The 16,189-nt window shown below is 57.8% G+C and overlaps 1 protein-coding gene across 1 annotated transcript; it reads left to right on the plus strand.

Annotated features, from left to right (window-relative positions):
- Positions 1 to 6,342: 6,342 nt before the first annotated feature.
- DLL4 (delta like canonical Notch ligand 4) lies at positions 6,343 to 16,189 on the plus strand. The gene is made up of 11 exons (XM_028507909.2): positions 6,343 to 6,819; positions 6,917 to 7,186; positions 7,691 to 7,748; positions 8,550 to 8,816; positions 9,522 to 9,582; positions 9,665 to 9,795; positions 11,541 to 11,710; positions 11,879 to 12,098; positions 13,251 to 13,953; positions 14,501 to 14,609; positions 15,144 to 16,189. Exons 1-11 carry the CDS (start codon positions 6,754 to 6,756, stop codon positions 15,147 to 15,149), a joined length of 2,061 nt encoding a protein of 686 aa, XP_028363710.1. The 5' UTR covers positions 6,343 to 6,753; the 3' UTR covers positions 15,150 to 16,189.

Here is a 16,189-nt window from a genome sequence, read left to right on the forward strand (position 1 = left end):
AAGGACAGCTGGTCAGTGTCCTCTGCTTAAGACCCATCACCTACTTGACCAAGGCAGTCGGATTTCTCCTCAGCCTTCTCCAGGGAACAGTGACCTGCTCATTCAGGCAGCTGTTCACAGACTTGGCACCTGTCCCTGGTTCCTCTCTCTGTGTAAGAGAGTGTTTGAAACACGGCACTTCCTGGTCAGGCCTGACCCTTCCTCCCAGGGAGGCTACAGGGAGCTGCAGCCCGTCCAGTAACAACCCCCACTCCCGGGTTCCCAGACCTGCACAGAGAGAGAGGTGTGACCCCATCCCCTATCTCTTCTTGCTTCAAGTCCTGGGTGGTACCAGGGATCAGAGATCAGAGGTTCTGTGAAGAAATGAGGAGAGGTCAGAGTTTCTTCCAGGAGATGAGTAGTTCAGTCAAAGAAAGTGGAGGGTACACAAGGACCCAGGGACACCACGGGACCAGGGACAATGCTTGGCCTGGATGCTTCCAGAAGAGGGGACGTGAGGGCTGAGAAGGATGGTGGGGCTGGGGAGAGAGGTTTCAGGGACAGGTAAGCTTACAGCGGGGAGGGCACAGGAAGAGAGGACCAGGGAGGCCGGCACAGCCAGGGCAGAGGGTGAATGCGTGGAGAGGCCTCTACAGGGGAAGAAAGGCCTTCAGGTAGGGAAGCTGATCCAGGATCTGGGGCTGAGGGGGTGCCCGAACCTTTGCTTTCAGCTCAGGCTCCTCTCCCATGCTCACCTACGCCCTGTCCTTCAGCACAAGTTGGCAGAAGGTTCTCGCTCAGCAGTGCCTCCTCCTGTGTCCTCTGTCCTCGGGCCTTGCAAGCCCCCCTCAGAGTTCTCTGTGCCCTGAGGGATCTGGGCTGGGGGCAAGGGCAGGCTGGGGCAAGGCCTGAACCCAAGGGTCTCCATGCAGAGGCCACCCTTGAACACTGCCTCCCTGCCCCTGAGCCTCCCTGCTCACTGGCTAGGGTGGGGACAGGAAAGAGCTAGGGAAGGGGAAGCCAGGGGCTCTGGGAAAGTTGCTGTGGAGGCTGCCCTAAACCCTGGACTCCTCTGTGGCTGGAAATACCCTCTGCATGGCTCCTGGCCCTGGCTTTCCAGGCATCCCCTTGGTTTGATAAATGAAGCTGGGACACTCACCGGGTCACCACCAGTGAGGGTCCTTGCCTCCAGCCAGCAGGTCTCCACCCTGCCCCTTCTCTCTCTCCTTTCCTCCTGGTCGGCACACAGGAGGCCTGGGGAGAGCTTCCTTCCTACACAGTTAAAGGGGGCTTCTTAGGTCAGAGGTCCTCAGCTTCTCCTCTCTTGGGCCCACTGTCTCTGCAGCCAAAGCTGTTCTCATTGAGAAGAGAGGGCCCAGCCCACACCAGTTACCACCTGCCCTGCGGTTTGGAGAAGGCAAAGGAATCAGAGGATGGAGCTGGCCTAGGCCCGCAGACTCCTGGGAACCTGAGACAGAGAAGGTAGGAGGCCTTCTGGGTCTCAAAAGGAGTCAGAGGAGGCATGCTGACTGACTCCTGCGCAATGGTCCCACCCACTAGGACATCCTTTCCTTGGGACGTTTGGGCCATCAGTCATGAGCCATCAGGCAGTGGACAGTCCAGTCCAGTCTGTGTGATCTCTTGGTGACCTGGGGAGGGTTGAGACCCCCTGAGCTGCCAGGAGCCTCAAGGACCAGAACAGTTCAGAAGTCGTCTTCTTCCTCCCACACACCTCTGCTCTGAAACACCACCATGAAGGAGCAGGGATGTCAGCTTGAGACCTACACTTGGCCCTGGTCAGAGTGTTATCTTTGGAAGGCCAAGGCCATGGGCAATTGATTCTTTTAAACCTTTTTTTTTTTTAGATTTTATTTCTTTATTTTTAGAGAGAGGGGGAGGGAGGGAGAAAGAGAGGGAGAGAGACATCAATGTGTGGTTGCCTCTCACGTGGCCCCCACTGGGGACCTGGCCTGCAACCCAGGCATGTGCCCTGACTGGGAATCAAACTGGTGACCCTTTGGTTTGCAGCCCATGCTCAGATTCTTTTAAACCTTTATTGCTTCTCTAAACACAGTTCTCAGAGCTCCATTCTTCTCCCTCTGGTCAAGAACCTGTCCACGTTCCCAGGAGCCTGAGGGCCTAGGCTAGCTCCACAATGTGATTCCTTTGCCTTCTCCAAACCCGGGGGAGGTTCTCTCCCCACAAAAGGCCCTCATACTTGAGGTTTTCCATAGGACCCATCTCCTCTCTCTCTCTCTCTCACCGTTTTTCCTCTTTGCTTATCCCTTGTGACTATGTTAAGCTCTCTTTTTTCCTTCTTTTCCTCCTGGAACTCATATGCTGCCTGGGACCCTCCATCTACTCCAGGTATGCCCCTGGCTGGCAGGATGTCACCTGTGACAAAGGAAATTAATATTCTGGGGGCCCTGCAAATCCATAATCAGATATAGTCCCTCAGTCACCCTCCCAGGTCAGTATCATTATGATCCCCATTCTGCAGATGAGAAAACTGAGGTATTGAGTTATAGTTAAAATACAAGCCCACCCAAGACCACAGGAGTAGGAAATGCCAAGAGCCAGGTCCATCTCCTGCTTCCGAAGCGGACTTGGCCAGAGGGTGGGGAGAGGCCCCATCTCCCTCATGAAGACCCTTCAGGACTCAGTGTCTCTCAGAGCCCAGGCACCAGGCCCTACCTTCCCCCTTCTCACCGGAGCCCTCAGATGTCATTATCAGCCACTGCGTTCTCCCCTCCGCCACACACAAGTGCGTGAAGCCCCCAAGGAGTCCTCCAAGCTATCACCAAGTCATTTCCTCTCTCCTCCACTAGCCTCAGGACTGACTGTCTTACGGGGAACCCGTTCTGTCCCTCGGGAAAGACCCAGAGCAGGCAGTTCCTTGTAGCGACTCCAGAGAGAAGCGAACGAGGCCCCGTGGGGCGCAGCTTGCCGAGCGGGAATCCCGGCCCTAACCGCTGGCGCCCCTCGAGGGGAGGGGTGAGGGCGGGCGGTGGTTCTGCGGCGGCATCTGTCCCAGGCTGGCGGGAAGCTGCTGCATTAAATTGTAAAATCGATTTATTGACCGGCAGGTGCGAGCGGCGGCAGATGGAGAGTAGCGCTGCCCGGGCGCATCTGCGGGGAGCGGCGGCATCGATCCTGACCCCCCTCTAAAACCCGTTGGTCCTGGTCTTTTCTCGTCGGCTTGCTCCCACTTGCAGGGCCAAGGTCCACGGAACTGCAGCGCCTAAGTGGCTAGGGTAGCTCAGCTCCGTCCCCTTACCCCTCCTGGCCCCAAGGCCCAGGCTGCACCCCCCACGGCTGGCAGGCCCTGCCAGCCCCACTGCCCCAGTTGGCACGCGGCGGCCGTGCTGACGCGTGGCAGCGCCCTGCGGCAGATGAGGCACGCGCCGGCCTCATTTCAATGTGAATGGATCGAATGGAGCAGCCATGTGGCAGCAACAGTTTGCAAATCTCCCCGCCTTCTGTGCCGCTCCCCGCTGCGGCTGCCCGCACGTGGCCCCTCAGGGCTTAAGCGCCCCACCCAAACCAGGCCTGCTCCTCCGCCCCTGGCCAGCCCGGTCCCCACGCACTCCTACCTGAGTGCAATTTGCCCCGAGGAGAACGCTGCCCCGGGGGTGCGAGGGAGCAGGGGGGCGAGTAGGCTACCCAGTCGGGGGATGTATGCCGAGGTTCTTCTGGGACCCTGTCGCGCCCCAATAGCCCCGGGTCAGTTGGAGGGCATGGCTGAAAGGTAACCTTGGCCTTTCCTGGCCAAGGTGCAGGTTCTGCCTGTCCCGGGGCTTTGTGCAGCTGGTAATCGGAGAGGACAGCAGAAACACAGGGTCCCTGGGGAGGAGGCTGTGGGGGCTTGAGTGAAGCTGGGCATCGACCCTGTTCCTGCTCTGGACTCTGGGTGGTGTGGCAGTGCCGGTGGCGTGAGGAACCCTAAACCATCAGTGCAGTTGGGGGTGGGGGAGCCCAGGGTCGTGAAGGGAGAGGCTACGTAGTGGCAGGGTCAGCAGGTTCCATGTGGGTCCAACACCACTGTGATTTATGACCTCGGATGGCTTCAAAGCCTCCTGTTCCTGGAAGCCCCCAGGGCACATGTTGAGTTCTTCTGTCCACAAGTCGCCAGTGGGAGAGAAAAGGGAGGAGCCCCAGCTGTGGAGGCTTCCAATATTGGTTCTCTGCCCGCAGCTCCAGACCCTCTCCTGTTTAGCAAAAGTGGGCAAAACTGGACCCAGATGACTGGAGCTCAAGGGCCGAGGGCAGAGAGTCCTAGTAGGATAATGAACTTCAAACAGGTGCTTCATAAATAACTTGATTGATGGTCATGCCTTTCCTCCTCAGGTGGGAGGATTTTTAGGTTTCTGGGATCCCTTGCATTTCAGTCTCTGAGGAAAATGATGATACTTACTTTTGTTTGGACTGTGACTGTGCAAAGTACTTTTGGACATGTTGGTCCAGATGCGTATAAGGGTTAGGGAGTGTCCGGATCTACCAGTGTTAGGCAAATGCCTCCTGTGGGCTGTACATCTCACTTGACAGGCAAATGTCAACGCCACAAAGAACCGAGTTTTTATGAACCCCCAGGCCAGGATTCCGGGGAAAGCAGACAAGAACTAGGCAGGGCTGGCTGTCATCTCTGAGGAGTGAAGGGGCACTCTTTGGCATCCTAGGCAGGCCTAGGGATCCATAGAGTATGACAGAGAAAGGATGGGAAACCCACTTATCAGGTTCGCTGGGAGGCATGCCCTGGTCTCCCCCTCCCTTGGGCCTGGGGACTCCGCCTGCCCATAACCTACATTAACTCTGGAGCGCAGCCTGGGCCCATCTGCCGGCGCCCGCCCCACCTCGGTTCCCCACGCCAACCCGCTCGTGCCAGATGGTGACTGGGAGGGGTGGCCGTGCGTGGGGGACCCCGGAGCCCGTCTCTTCACCTCGCCCCTCCCCCAACCCACGCTCCCAACCTCTTGTTTCTCATCCTCCCCCCACACTTCACCACCACCCCAGGTCAAAAAATCAGACCATGCTCGGCACAGGCAGCTGTTGGGTTCCGTTCTGGGCCCCCAGCCTCCCTCGGACCCGCGCGTCCCTGCTCCCCCCGCACCGATCTTATCGCCCGACGACAGCCATCGCTGTGCGGGCAGGCTGACAGCTGAAGCCACAAGGCCCCCACCGCCCTCAGCGTCGAAGAGAGAGGGCGCTCTCCCCACCCCCGCCCCCAGACTGGGAGAAGCCGGCCCTCTGTGATCTAAGGTCACCGGGGACAACGCTGGGGTCCGGGAAAGGCAGCTGCACCATCGCCGCTAGAAGTGGGGCCACCGGGGTAGCCGCGAAGGAGAGATGCTGTAGCCTCTTGAAACTAAAACGAGTCCGAACATTTCCAGTTCCACTCTACATCTCATCCTGGAGCAAAGGGTCTGCCTAGCCTCAGCCCTTCACCTTGACTCTCCAGTAATCTGAAGCCAGAATAGTACCTCTCTGCCCCAACGGAGCGACAGGACGTGAGAGGGACTTGGGACTGCAGGGGTGCGGCGGGGGAGATGGTGGGCGCTGGAACTGGAGCTGAACCCAGGTGAGGGGAGGTGCTGGAGGTGGGGCCAGACTCTCATTACCATACAGCTGACGCCCGCCCTTCTACCTCTGGGACCACGCCTCCTCCCCCATCTCTGGACCCTCGCGTCTTAGAGCTGGCACGCGCCGAGCCCGAGCCGGGGTGCATTGGTGGGCGGGGAGGTGGGAAGAATGGAAAAAGCACGCGCTGGACAGCCCCCCCCTCCCGCAACAAGTGAAGAGGACGCCCACCAGGTGGAGGGAGGGCGCTCCGAGCCTTAGACGCTTGGCTCCTTTCCTTGCTGCGAGCAATCGCAGAGAGGGTTAAGGCGCTCGCTCGCTTCGTGTAGCGCTAGGGAGGCGTGGTGGGTGGGAGCTCACAGGTTGATGCCGGAGCAGGAGAGTGCTTCAGAGGCTCCGTGAAGGGGCGGGAAATCGGAGCTCTTTAGCGCTGGTTTCACTTTTCGGGCATAAATTCTTTTTACCTGCTGCAGGTAACTACCGCTGGCTGCGGACGCAAGGCTCCCAGGGACTCCCCAGTGTCTCCACCCCCACGACCTTCCGGGAACCACTTGCTCAGCGCCAGTCTCATTGCCCCCCGGCCCTCCCCCTGTACTCCCACTGCCCAGGGCTCCGGGCGTAATCCGGAGATTGCGAAGAACTGGTCACCTCGGCACGCGCAGAGCTGGGGGACCCAGGGGCTGACAGCGGCACGAATGGGCGGGGACCTGTGCCTGACTGGCTGGCTGGGAGGGGGGTTGGCGGGGGCGGAGGCCCCCTCCCGGCGGCGCTGAGGCTATAGCAGTTAGAGGCCCTGAGGGGAGGGGAGAGTGACAGGCCTAGAGGAGAGGAGCCAATATATATAAGGAAGGCTCCCGAGCGCGCAGGTTTCAGTAGCAGCGCTGGGCGCAGGCTGGGAACACGAGGCAAAGAGCCACAGCTCCAGCCGCCTCAGTGCAGTGTACTCCGGCACTAGCAGGCTTGCAGCCCCAGGATTAGCTGGAGGACACGTCCTCTGCGTGGCCGCCGCCCAGCCGCCCTCACCTGGATTACCTACCGCAGCAGTCTCAACGGAACTAGCGAGAAGGCGAGGCGGGAGGAAAGCTCCGAGCGGAGCCTGGCTTTTCAGAGACTCCTCCCGCGGGTGGACGCACGGGCAAACAGCGTCCCGACCCGAGCCAGCTTCTGGGCGGGCGGGTGGAGAGAGCGACGCCCCAGGGAATGGCAGCCGCGTCCCGTAGCGCCTCTGGTTGGGCGCTACTGTTGCTGGTGGCACTTTGTCAGCAGGTAACGTCCCGCGCCCCCTCCCACCGCGCTCTGGGCCTGAGCCCTGGCGTCCTACGAGCTGACGGCTCCCCTCCTTCCTTCCCACCCTGTGCAATAGCGCGCGGCCGGCTCCGGAGTCTTCCAGCTGCAGCTTCAGGAGTTTGTCAACGACCGCGGCGTACTGGCCAGCGGGCTGCGGTGCGAACCCGGCTGCCGGACCTTCTTCCGCGTCTGCCTGAAGCACTTCCAGACGGTCTTCTCGCCCGGGCCCTGCACCTTCGGTAGCGTCTCCACACCTGTGTTGGGCACCAACTCCTTCGCCATTGCGGACGACAGTAGCGGCGGGGGACGCAACCCTCTCCAATTGCCTTTCAATTTCACCTGGCCGGTGAGCACAGCCTGGGAGCATTGGGAGGTGACGAAAGCCAACTGAAGGGGTCTCCCTGAGACCAAAGCCCTCTCCCCAGATATCCTCGCTCCCCTACAAAACAAAACAAAACAAAACAAAACCAACAAAACGAGGGACGTTCTCTTCTGATCCTCTTTCGACTCTCCCTTGGGACCTCATCCTCTGGAAAGCTCGCACCAGTCTCCTCTTCCCAATTCTACGCCCTCTTTTCTCCCAGTTCTCGGATACGATATTCATCACCCCGGCGCGTCCCCCACCTCCAAGTGGTTCTCGCGTACATTCCCCCGTCCCTCAACCCTCCTCCTATCCAGGGTTCTCTCGCCTTTCTTGCTCGCGCGCGATGCTGCGCGCAGACCCGTTAGGCTGACCGGGCGCAGTAACCGTATCCTGCAATTAGATTAATTAAACCGGCTGCCGTAAGGCACCCCCACCACCTCCCTGCTCATCAAGCCTTCTTTCCCGCCCCCTCCTTCCGCTTCCCAGGGCACCTTCTCACTCACCATCGAAGCTTGGCACGCGCCGGGAGAAGACCTGCGGCCAGGTGAGTAGCTCGCTTCGCCGCCACAGGGGGGCGACTCGGCGCAGCACCGAAAGAGTTAACCTGTATTAATAGGCGGGGGAAGCGCGGGGTGGGGGGTAGGGGGCCGGACGCTTAGCTCGGCCGGGAGCTGCGCCCCGCGCTGGACGCTCGGATCCCGCCCGCTGCCTGGACTCTGAGCACAATTGCGTTTCCTGCGGGTTATTTTTGGCGTGGGAACGCGGGGAGCACGATGGTGAGAAAGGCCGAAGCTGCCAGCGCCGCTGACGGGCCCCTTCCTGTATTTTACACCTTTTGCGAATTCCGCTTCTTTGGAAGGGGAATAATGGCTTTGGGATGTTGTTCTGACACAGAGGAAAAGGATATTTCAGCAGCACAACAATTCTCACTTTGAAAAGGAAAAAGAAAAGCATTACCCACCTCTGAGAGCAGAACCCCTAAAAGGACACCCGAGGAGTCCTTGCTCCCAAAGTCCTTCGTGCATGGAGAGCTTTTCTTTTTCTCATCTCATCCCTCTCTCTCTCTCTCTCTCTCCATTTTGACCTCTTTTCCTCTTTCCCTTGCCTATCTGCTTCCAGAACACTGGGAAATCTTAACATCCTTCTATTGTCCCCCTTCTGAATAGTATCAGTCCCCCTGCACATGCACACACACACAGGGCAGCTAAGAAGTGGGACCCTTGGGTTCCTCTGGCCTGTGCCTGCTGGCAAGTGGGGGTCATCTGAACATCTGGTTTGATCCAGCAGTTGCTGGCACCCTCGGGGACAGGATGCCCTTCCTTGACCTGACCCTCTGCCCCTTCAGAGGCCATGCCACCAAACGCGCTCATCAGCAAGATCACCATCCAGGGCTCCCTAGCTGTGGGCCAGAACTGGTTATTGGATGAACAGACTGACCCTCTCCCAACAAGGCTTCGCTACTCTTACCGGGTCATCTGCAGTGACAACTACTATGGAGACAGCTGCTCACGCCTGTGCAAGAAGCGCAATGACCACTTCGGCCACTATGTGTGCCAGCCAGATGGCAGCCTGTCCTGTCTGCCGGGCTGGACCGGGGAGTACTGCGAACAGCGTAAGCAGCCAAGCTCTCTCCTGCCTGCCTGGGGTGGGGTGGGGGTCTCCTGAGCAGAAACCAAAACACAAAACACAGAAGCGGTGACTTCTCCTCACAGCCTGCACCCCTCGATCCCTCACAGAGCAGGTCTGGGCTGCTCATTAGCTGGCCCTCCGGAACAGCTGGGCATGCTTAGGACAGGTTTGAACTCAGAACTCTTAAAAAATATATACAAAAATATATATATATTATTTATCTATTTTTAGAGAGAGAGGGAAAGGAGGGAGAAAAAGAGGGAGAGAAACATTGATGTGCAAGAGAAACATCAACTGGTTGCCTCTCGCACGCCCCCCAACCAGGAACTGGCATGCAACCCAGGCACGTGCCCTGACTGGGGATCAAACCAGCGACACTTTGGTTCGCAGGCTGGTGCTCAATCCACTGAGTCACAGCAGCCAGGGCTGAACTTGGAACTCTTTCTTCTGAGTGCCTTTCTCCATTGTGCCAAAGCCTACACATGGACCCTGTTACTGCATTCCATCCAGTCTTAGTTCTCTTTCTCTGTGCCACCAGTCCCCTTTAAAACACCCATGGCGCCTCTGGGAGGCCTGGGTGGGAAGTGAACCCAGAAGAGCTGGGGACGCCCCCAAGGCCAGGAAAGGGAGAGTGGTCTTCAGCACTGTTAGCGTCCCAGCCTCACCCAGCTCTGTTCTCTTCCCACAGCTGTCTGTCTTTCTGGCTGTCACGAACAGAATGGCTACTGCAGCAAGCCTGCTGAGTGCATGTGAGTAGGGGACAGGAAGCGGGAAGGGGGCATCCCCTGGCCTGGCACTCAGCTCATCCTCAGCCTCCCTTTTGTTTCACAGCTGCCGCCCAGGCTGGCAGGGCCGCCTGTGCAATGAATGCATCCCCCACAATGGCTGTCGCCATGGCACTTGCAGCGTCCCCTGGCAATGTACCTGTAACGAGGGCTGGGGAGGCCTCTTTTGTGACCAAGGTGAGTGAGGGCAAAGAGAGGATGCAGAGAAGGTGGGAGAGATGGGCAAGGGGTGGGAACTAGAGTTATCACCTGGACCCTTCTTGCTTGGTCACTGCTGAGCTGGCCTTCCCATTATCTTTCAAGAAGCTTGGGACTTTCAAGGATCTTTACAACTGGTGTAGGACAAGATGGTGGATACTTCTTCCTCTGGTGCTGGGGAGGCAGGGTGGCTGGAGAAGCTGAGAGGGTGACAAATAGGTAGCCTGGAGGCTGCACTCAAAAATTCCAGTAAGGCCGGAGGGAGAGACGCTGGGCTCAGTTCCTCTTTCTACCTCATAGTTACCTATTAACCCCCTAAGTGTTTGCTTACCTGCCGAGTCTGTTTGAGCAGCTCTCCCCTAAACAGCTGTCTGGTGGGGTGTGCCCGCCGGCTGCCTGGAGGCTGTGTGAGCTGGGCCTCTGGGTGGAGTGACATCTAACTGACTTTTTGGTGTGGTTAGAAACAGGCTGCCTTGTTCATCCCCAGTTGCACTTGCCAGGCAGCTGCCCGAGCCCACACTGTCTTCCTGGTGTTTGGCAGGGCTGGTCACTCTCCTGGCTATGCAGGGTTCTGCCAGCCCCAACTGTGGAGGAGGGATCCTTTATCTCTTTCATCCTGGGAGCCAGCTGCAGCATGTGCCTCCCATTTTCAGGGTCAAATGGGATGGCTGCTGCCATGGAAACAGCAGCACAAGCCTGGGTAGGGTGGGCAGAGGGCTTGCCAGGATAGAAAGAACTTGCCTGGGCCCTGACTCGCTGACAACAAGGGACTTAGAATTCAGCCCCTGTATTCTTTTGTGTGTGTGTGTGTGTTGCTTTCTCCCCTCATCCCCAAGCGCACACATGCGCGCGTGCGCGCGCGCACACACACACACACACACACACTCACACACCTGGTTCCTGCCCATTCTCTTTTCTCTGCCCCCATTTGCTCCCAGGTGACACAGTCATATACTGATGACATGCAAACACAGCCCTTACAGTCCCTCTGTTTGCTCTGTCTGGTTCCTCCTCCCTATCTTTCCCAAATAAGAAAACACATGCACACACACACATATATATGTATTTATTTTTTTAGATGGGGGAAGGGAGGGAGAAAGAGAAAGAAACTTGGATGTGCTAGAGATACATCTATCGGTTGCCTCTCACATGCCCCCAACTGGGGACCTGGCCCACAGCCCAGGTGTGTGCCCTGACTGGGAATCGAACCTGTGACCTTTCACTTCGCAGGCTGGCACACAATCCACTGAGCCACACCACTTATATTTTAAAATAATCATGTAATGTATTCCCCTTAAAAAACTATATGTGGTGGCTCTCATCTCCCCTCTACCATTTCCACCTGTTAAAACTTCATCCCTCCTTCTAGGCTTATCTCAGCTACCCCTCCCCAATGAAACCTTTTCTAACTTCCTCCTCAGCATGTGGCCTTGCCTCCACTTCTCTTCCTTACCTTCATTCTACCCTGCCTGCTGGTGTTTGTGAGCTTGCCTGGCAGGCATTCGTCCATCTGTGTTTTTCAACTTTGGTCGATTGCACTTGTCAGGTGTGAGTCAAGGTGCTTCAATAGACACAGTTTCACTGGGGAGGAGGGAGGGTATTTGAACCTGGAAGACTGAGTCGAAGCCTCTTGGCCAACATGGGCAGTGAGCTTGCACTGCAATGAGCCTGGAGGTGGGGATAATTTTCTGGCTGTGCTCAGCGGCGGGCTCCTGTCTCTGCAGATCTCAACTATTGCACCCACCACTCCCCATGCAAGAATGGGGCAACGTGCTCTAACAGCGGGCAGCGGAGCTACACCTGCACCTGTCGCCCAGGCTACACTGGTGTGGACTGTGAGCTGAAACTCAGCGAGTGTGACGGCAACCCCTGTCGCAATGGAGGCAGCTGTAAGGTGAGAGCGAGGCCAGCGTAGGAAGGCAAAGGTCTGGCCAGGTAGTGCCCAGGCAACTCCACCCCAGGTGGCCACAGACAGACATCGTGGACACGTGGGGCCTAACCCCGAGCTATACATCCCTGCCTCCCAGCCTCTGACTTTGGCCCCTTTCTGGTCTCTCTCCAGGACCAGGAGGATGGCTACCACTGCCTGTGTCCCCCAGGCTACTACGGCCTGCACTGCGAACATAGCACCTTGAGCTGTGCCAACTCCCCTTGCTTCAATGGGGGCTCCTGCCGGGAGCGCAACCAGGGGACCAGCTATGCCTGTGAATGCCCTCCCAACTTCACTGGCTCCAACTGCGAGAAGAAAGTGGACAGGTGTACCAGCAACCCGTGTGCCAATGGTGTGTCTTCTTGCCTTGCTAACCTGGTGTGCCAGACATGGGGACAAGAAAGGCTTCTGGTGAGGGAGGGTCAGGAGAAGAGAGAGGTCTTGTCTGTTACTCTGGGTAGGCTGAGATGGGTCACCGTCTGCTCTGGATAGTGATGAGCTTGGTTGATCAGCTGAGTAACTTCGGCAGAGGAGCAGGTTAGCCATGGGCACGGGCCTTGGGAGAGGCAGTGGTGTGTACTCTGAGTGACTTCTTTTCCTGTTCCCATGTCAGAGCCCAGTCCCTACCGGCATGGCCTCTGACCCTCCCCAGGAAGTCTTAGGCTAGACAGAGGGACATTGGAGGCCTCGTGTCCCCCCTCAAGGGAGGCTAGTGCAGTCAGGGTCCGGCTCCTGAATGCCTCACCTTGCCCAAGGCGTCTAGAATGTTCAGCATCTTTTGGGACACAAAGCATGCTGATTATCTTTGTCTCCTTGGCCTCCTGGTGACTTGCCATGAGGCAAGCGGATAGCGCCGTGGAGGAGGGAAGCCTCAGGAGCTGGAGAGGGCTTGGAAGGGCTGCGATGGAGTCTGCTTTCTGGCGAATCACTTAGTTAACTCCCCAGAGCCACAGTTTCTTCACTGCCAAATGGGAAATATAACACCTGTCTTCTCTCATGTGGTTATGAAGATAGGGCGAAACAATGATAATTACATTTATTTGGGCATTTACTGTATACCAGGCCTGCGCTCCTGCACTTATGTGTCATCCCACATCATCCCACCCAACCCTCAGAGACCTTCTATGGAGGGGGTGGGGTTATACCCCAATTTAACAAATGAGGAGGCTGAGGCTTAGAAATAAGGTAAAGCGACAGGTGCGAGATCCACAGCTAGACGCAGCTGTTGTCCATACCCAAGCCTATCTGCCTGATTCTACTGCACAGCTCTGTGATGAGGAGCTAGTAATCTTGATACATGAGGCCATGGAGGTGTAGCGACCAGGGTCACCTCAACTCCAGGTCTCCCAACTCTGTGCCACGCTCTTTGCAGTGGGACCTGTAAACGCTGGCTGCGCTCACGGAGGCAGAAGGACCTGCGCGCCTCCCTGGGAGGGAGCGCTCACCTTCTGCACCAGAGGGCTTCCCAGGCGATGGCTGACTTGTGCCCTGTGTGTGCCTACAGGGGGCCAGTGCCTGAACAGGGGCCCGAACCGCATTTGCCGCTGCCGCCCTGGATTCGTGGGCCCCCACTGTGAACTCCAGATCAGCGACTGTGCCCGCAGCCCTTGCGCCCACGGTGGCACCTGCCATGACCTGGAGAATGGGCTCGTGTGCACCTGCCCTGCTGGCTTCTCTGGCAGGCTCTGTGAGGTGCGGACAGCCAGTGATGCGTGTGCCTCGGGACCCTGCTTGAATGGGGCCACCTGCTACACTGGCCGCTCCCCCGACGGTTTCGTCTGCAACTGCCCCTATGGCTTCGCGGGCAGCCGCTGCGAGTTTCCTGTGAGCATGCCTCCCAGCTTCCCCTGGGTGGCTGTCTCCCTGGGCGTGGGGCTGGTGGTGGTGCTGGTGTTGCTGGGCATGGTGGCAGTGGCCGTGAGGCAGCTGCGGCTCCGGCGGCCAGACGACGGCAGCAGGGAGGCCATGAACAACCTGTCAGACTTCCAGAAGGACAACCTGATCCCTGCTGCCCAGCTCAAGAACACAAACCAGAAGAAGGAGCTGGAAGTAGACTGTGGCCTGGACAAGTCCAACTGTGGCAAACAGCAGAACCACACTTTGGACTATAATCTGGCCCCAGGACCCCTGGGCCGGGGGCTCATGCTGGGGAAGTATTCCCACAGTGACAAGAGTTTAGGGGAGAAGGCGCCGCTGCGGTTACACAGGTGAGCAGCATCGGGAGGCCCAGGGCCTGGCCATGAACCCCTAAGTGGAACTGTCGGCTCCCCTAGGACAGGTGGGAGGCTGGCGCCAGGCCCTTGACTGCTTTTAAGCAAACGGGTTCACTACTGATCCTCCAGCAAGAGTTCTGCAGGAGCCTTCCGTCCCTCCCTCTGTCCCTCTCTCCGCTCCTCCCTCCCTCCCTCCCTCATATTCATTCATTCATGCATTCATTCACTCACAAGTGTCACATGTCCATATTATGTGTCTCATGATTTCCCTTTTTTCTATGGAATGGCTTGCCTCTAGTGGCAGTGCCAGCGTTTGCCAGGCCTGAAACCCTCTCCAGGACAAGCTCGGTGGTCCTATGGCTCTCTCAGGGGCCTGCTCCTGCCTGACCCCGGGTTAGCATTGGGCACCCCCAATCCCTGTGTCTTCTCCTGAGCCACTTCAGCCAGGCCCTTTGGCTGTCCAGGGTCCCGGTTAGCGTTCCGCCCTCCCCCAGCCCTCTCCCCACACCCCCTTCAAGCAGCCGCTCTTGTGTTCCTGCAGTGAGAAGCCCCAGTGTCGGATATCAGCGATATGCGCCCCCAGGGACTCCATGTACCAGTCTGTGTGTTTGATATCAGAGGAGAGGAACGAGTGTGTCATTGCCACGGAGGTGAGTGCCGGGCTTGCCTGCCCTTCCGGTCAGTCCTTGCCTGCCTTTTGGGGATGGGAAAGTGGCCTGGTGACACTGGATGCTAGGGGCCACTCTGGGGAGGTCCAGGACCCTTTGTTGACAAGCCAGGTTCAGTGGTTCTTGGGCCCCTGCTAGCCCCGTTGCCACAGAGGGTGTGAAACAGGAGCCGTGCTCATGAGCCCAGCCTGGTCTCTTCCTGCTGTATTAGTGCTGGGCTGGGCAGCCATGGCACCCGGCCAGCTCCCAGGCGCTGCTTCCCAGCTTCCCAGCTGCCGGTGGGTGAGGGTGGTGGCCTGGTACCCCTCCTGCCCCTTCTCCCTGGCTTCCTCCATTGGCCCACCTTAACAGCATAGGCTCCCAGGCATGTGTGTGTACTGGGACTTAAGACTGGGGGGGGGGCTGCCCTACCTTTCCTTCACCCCACCTGCCCCATTGGCTGCCCAGGGAAGCCCAGGGAAGCTGTGAGGGAGGGCGTTGTGCTCCAGGGTAACCCACTCCTCACATGCTCCCCAGGTATAAGGTGGAAGCTTCCCAGGACATCCCAGCTTTGCCCAGCAGCTGGACCTTCCTTCTGCATTGTTTACATTGCATCCTGGATGGGACATTTTTAATATGCAACGTGCTGCTCTCAGGAGGAAGAGGGAATGGCATAAACTGGACAGACTGTGAACTTGCCAAGAGATGCTGTACCTTCCACACCTTTGGGTGTCTGTCTGGCATCAGATTGGCAGCTGAACCAGCCAGGGGAACAGAAGAGAAGCGAGGTGCCACTTTGGACCTGCCCTGCCAGTGGTGGCCTTCCAAGGGCTCCTTGGGAGCTCTGGCCTGTTCTCCCGAGGGAGCAGCAGGGCCCTGTAGGGCCTGGAGCTGCTGTGGCTTCACTGACATCTGTGTCCAAAAGTGCCTTTGGCCCAGGCTCCATGGCGACAGCTGGGTCCAAACCAGAGAGAAGAGAAGAGGCCAGCAAGGGCAGGGTCACCTGTGGGCCAGGAAACTATCAGGTGTGGCTATTGGCAGGAGTTGCCCTGCAGGTGAGGTGCGCACCTGAAGTGGGAGGAGCACTTTCTGCCTGTGTGCCTCCAACTACCGCGTGTGGGCCTGTCGTAACACCACCCAGTCTGCCCTGGCCCAGGCCCTCTGGGTGTGAACATTGGTAAGCCCTACCTGGCTTCCACAGCCTCCGGCGCCTCTGGGCTCCTATGAGCAGACAGGTGGAGGGCCAGCCAGGGGGGCCTGGCCTAACTAGGGAGCTCAGGGCAGTGAGGTTGGAAATTCCAGTGAGGGAGAAATTGGGTGTCATCATCACCTAGGCCCTTTCCTCCCCGTTCAAGCCCATTTCTATGGCCTTGAGTCTGAGCTCTGCCCACGCCCACTACTGCCCCTAGTCCATCTTCAGAAATCAATAATATGAGTTTTTGTTTGTTTTTTGTAGTTTATTTTGGAGTCTAGTATTTCGATAATTTAAGAATCAGAAGCACTGACCTTTCTACATTTTATAACATTATTTTGTATATAATGTGTATTTATAATATGGAACAGATGTGTATAGGAGTTTATTA

Source organism: Phyllostomus discolor, chromosome 1, assembly GCF_004126475.2.
Source record: "Phyllostomus discolor isolate MPI-MPIP mPhyDis1 chromosome 1, mPhyDis1.pri.v3, whole genome shotgun sequence".
Classification (NCBI taxonomy): domain Eukaryota; kingdom Metazoa; phylum Chordata; class Mammalia; order Chiroptera; family Phyllostomidae; genus Phyllostomus; species Phyllostomus discolor.

Bases quoted from the DNA above. Each gene is read 5' to 3' on its own strand.
- DLL4 (XM_028507909.2), top strand. From the start codon at position 6,754: ATGGCAGCCGCGTCCCGTAGCGCCTCTGGTTGGGCGCTACTGTTGCTG. The intron at 6,820-6,916 runs GTAACGTCCCGC...CCTGTGCAATAG, and splicing joins TGGTGGCACTTTGTCAGCAG to CGCGCGGCCGGCTCCGGAGT. The intron at 9,583-9,664 runs GTGAGTAGGGGA...TTTGTTTCACAG, and splicing joins AGCAAGCCTGCTGAGTGCAT to CTGCCGCCCAGGCTGGCAGG.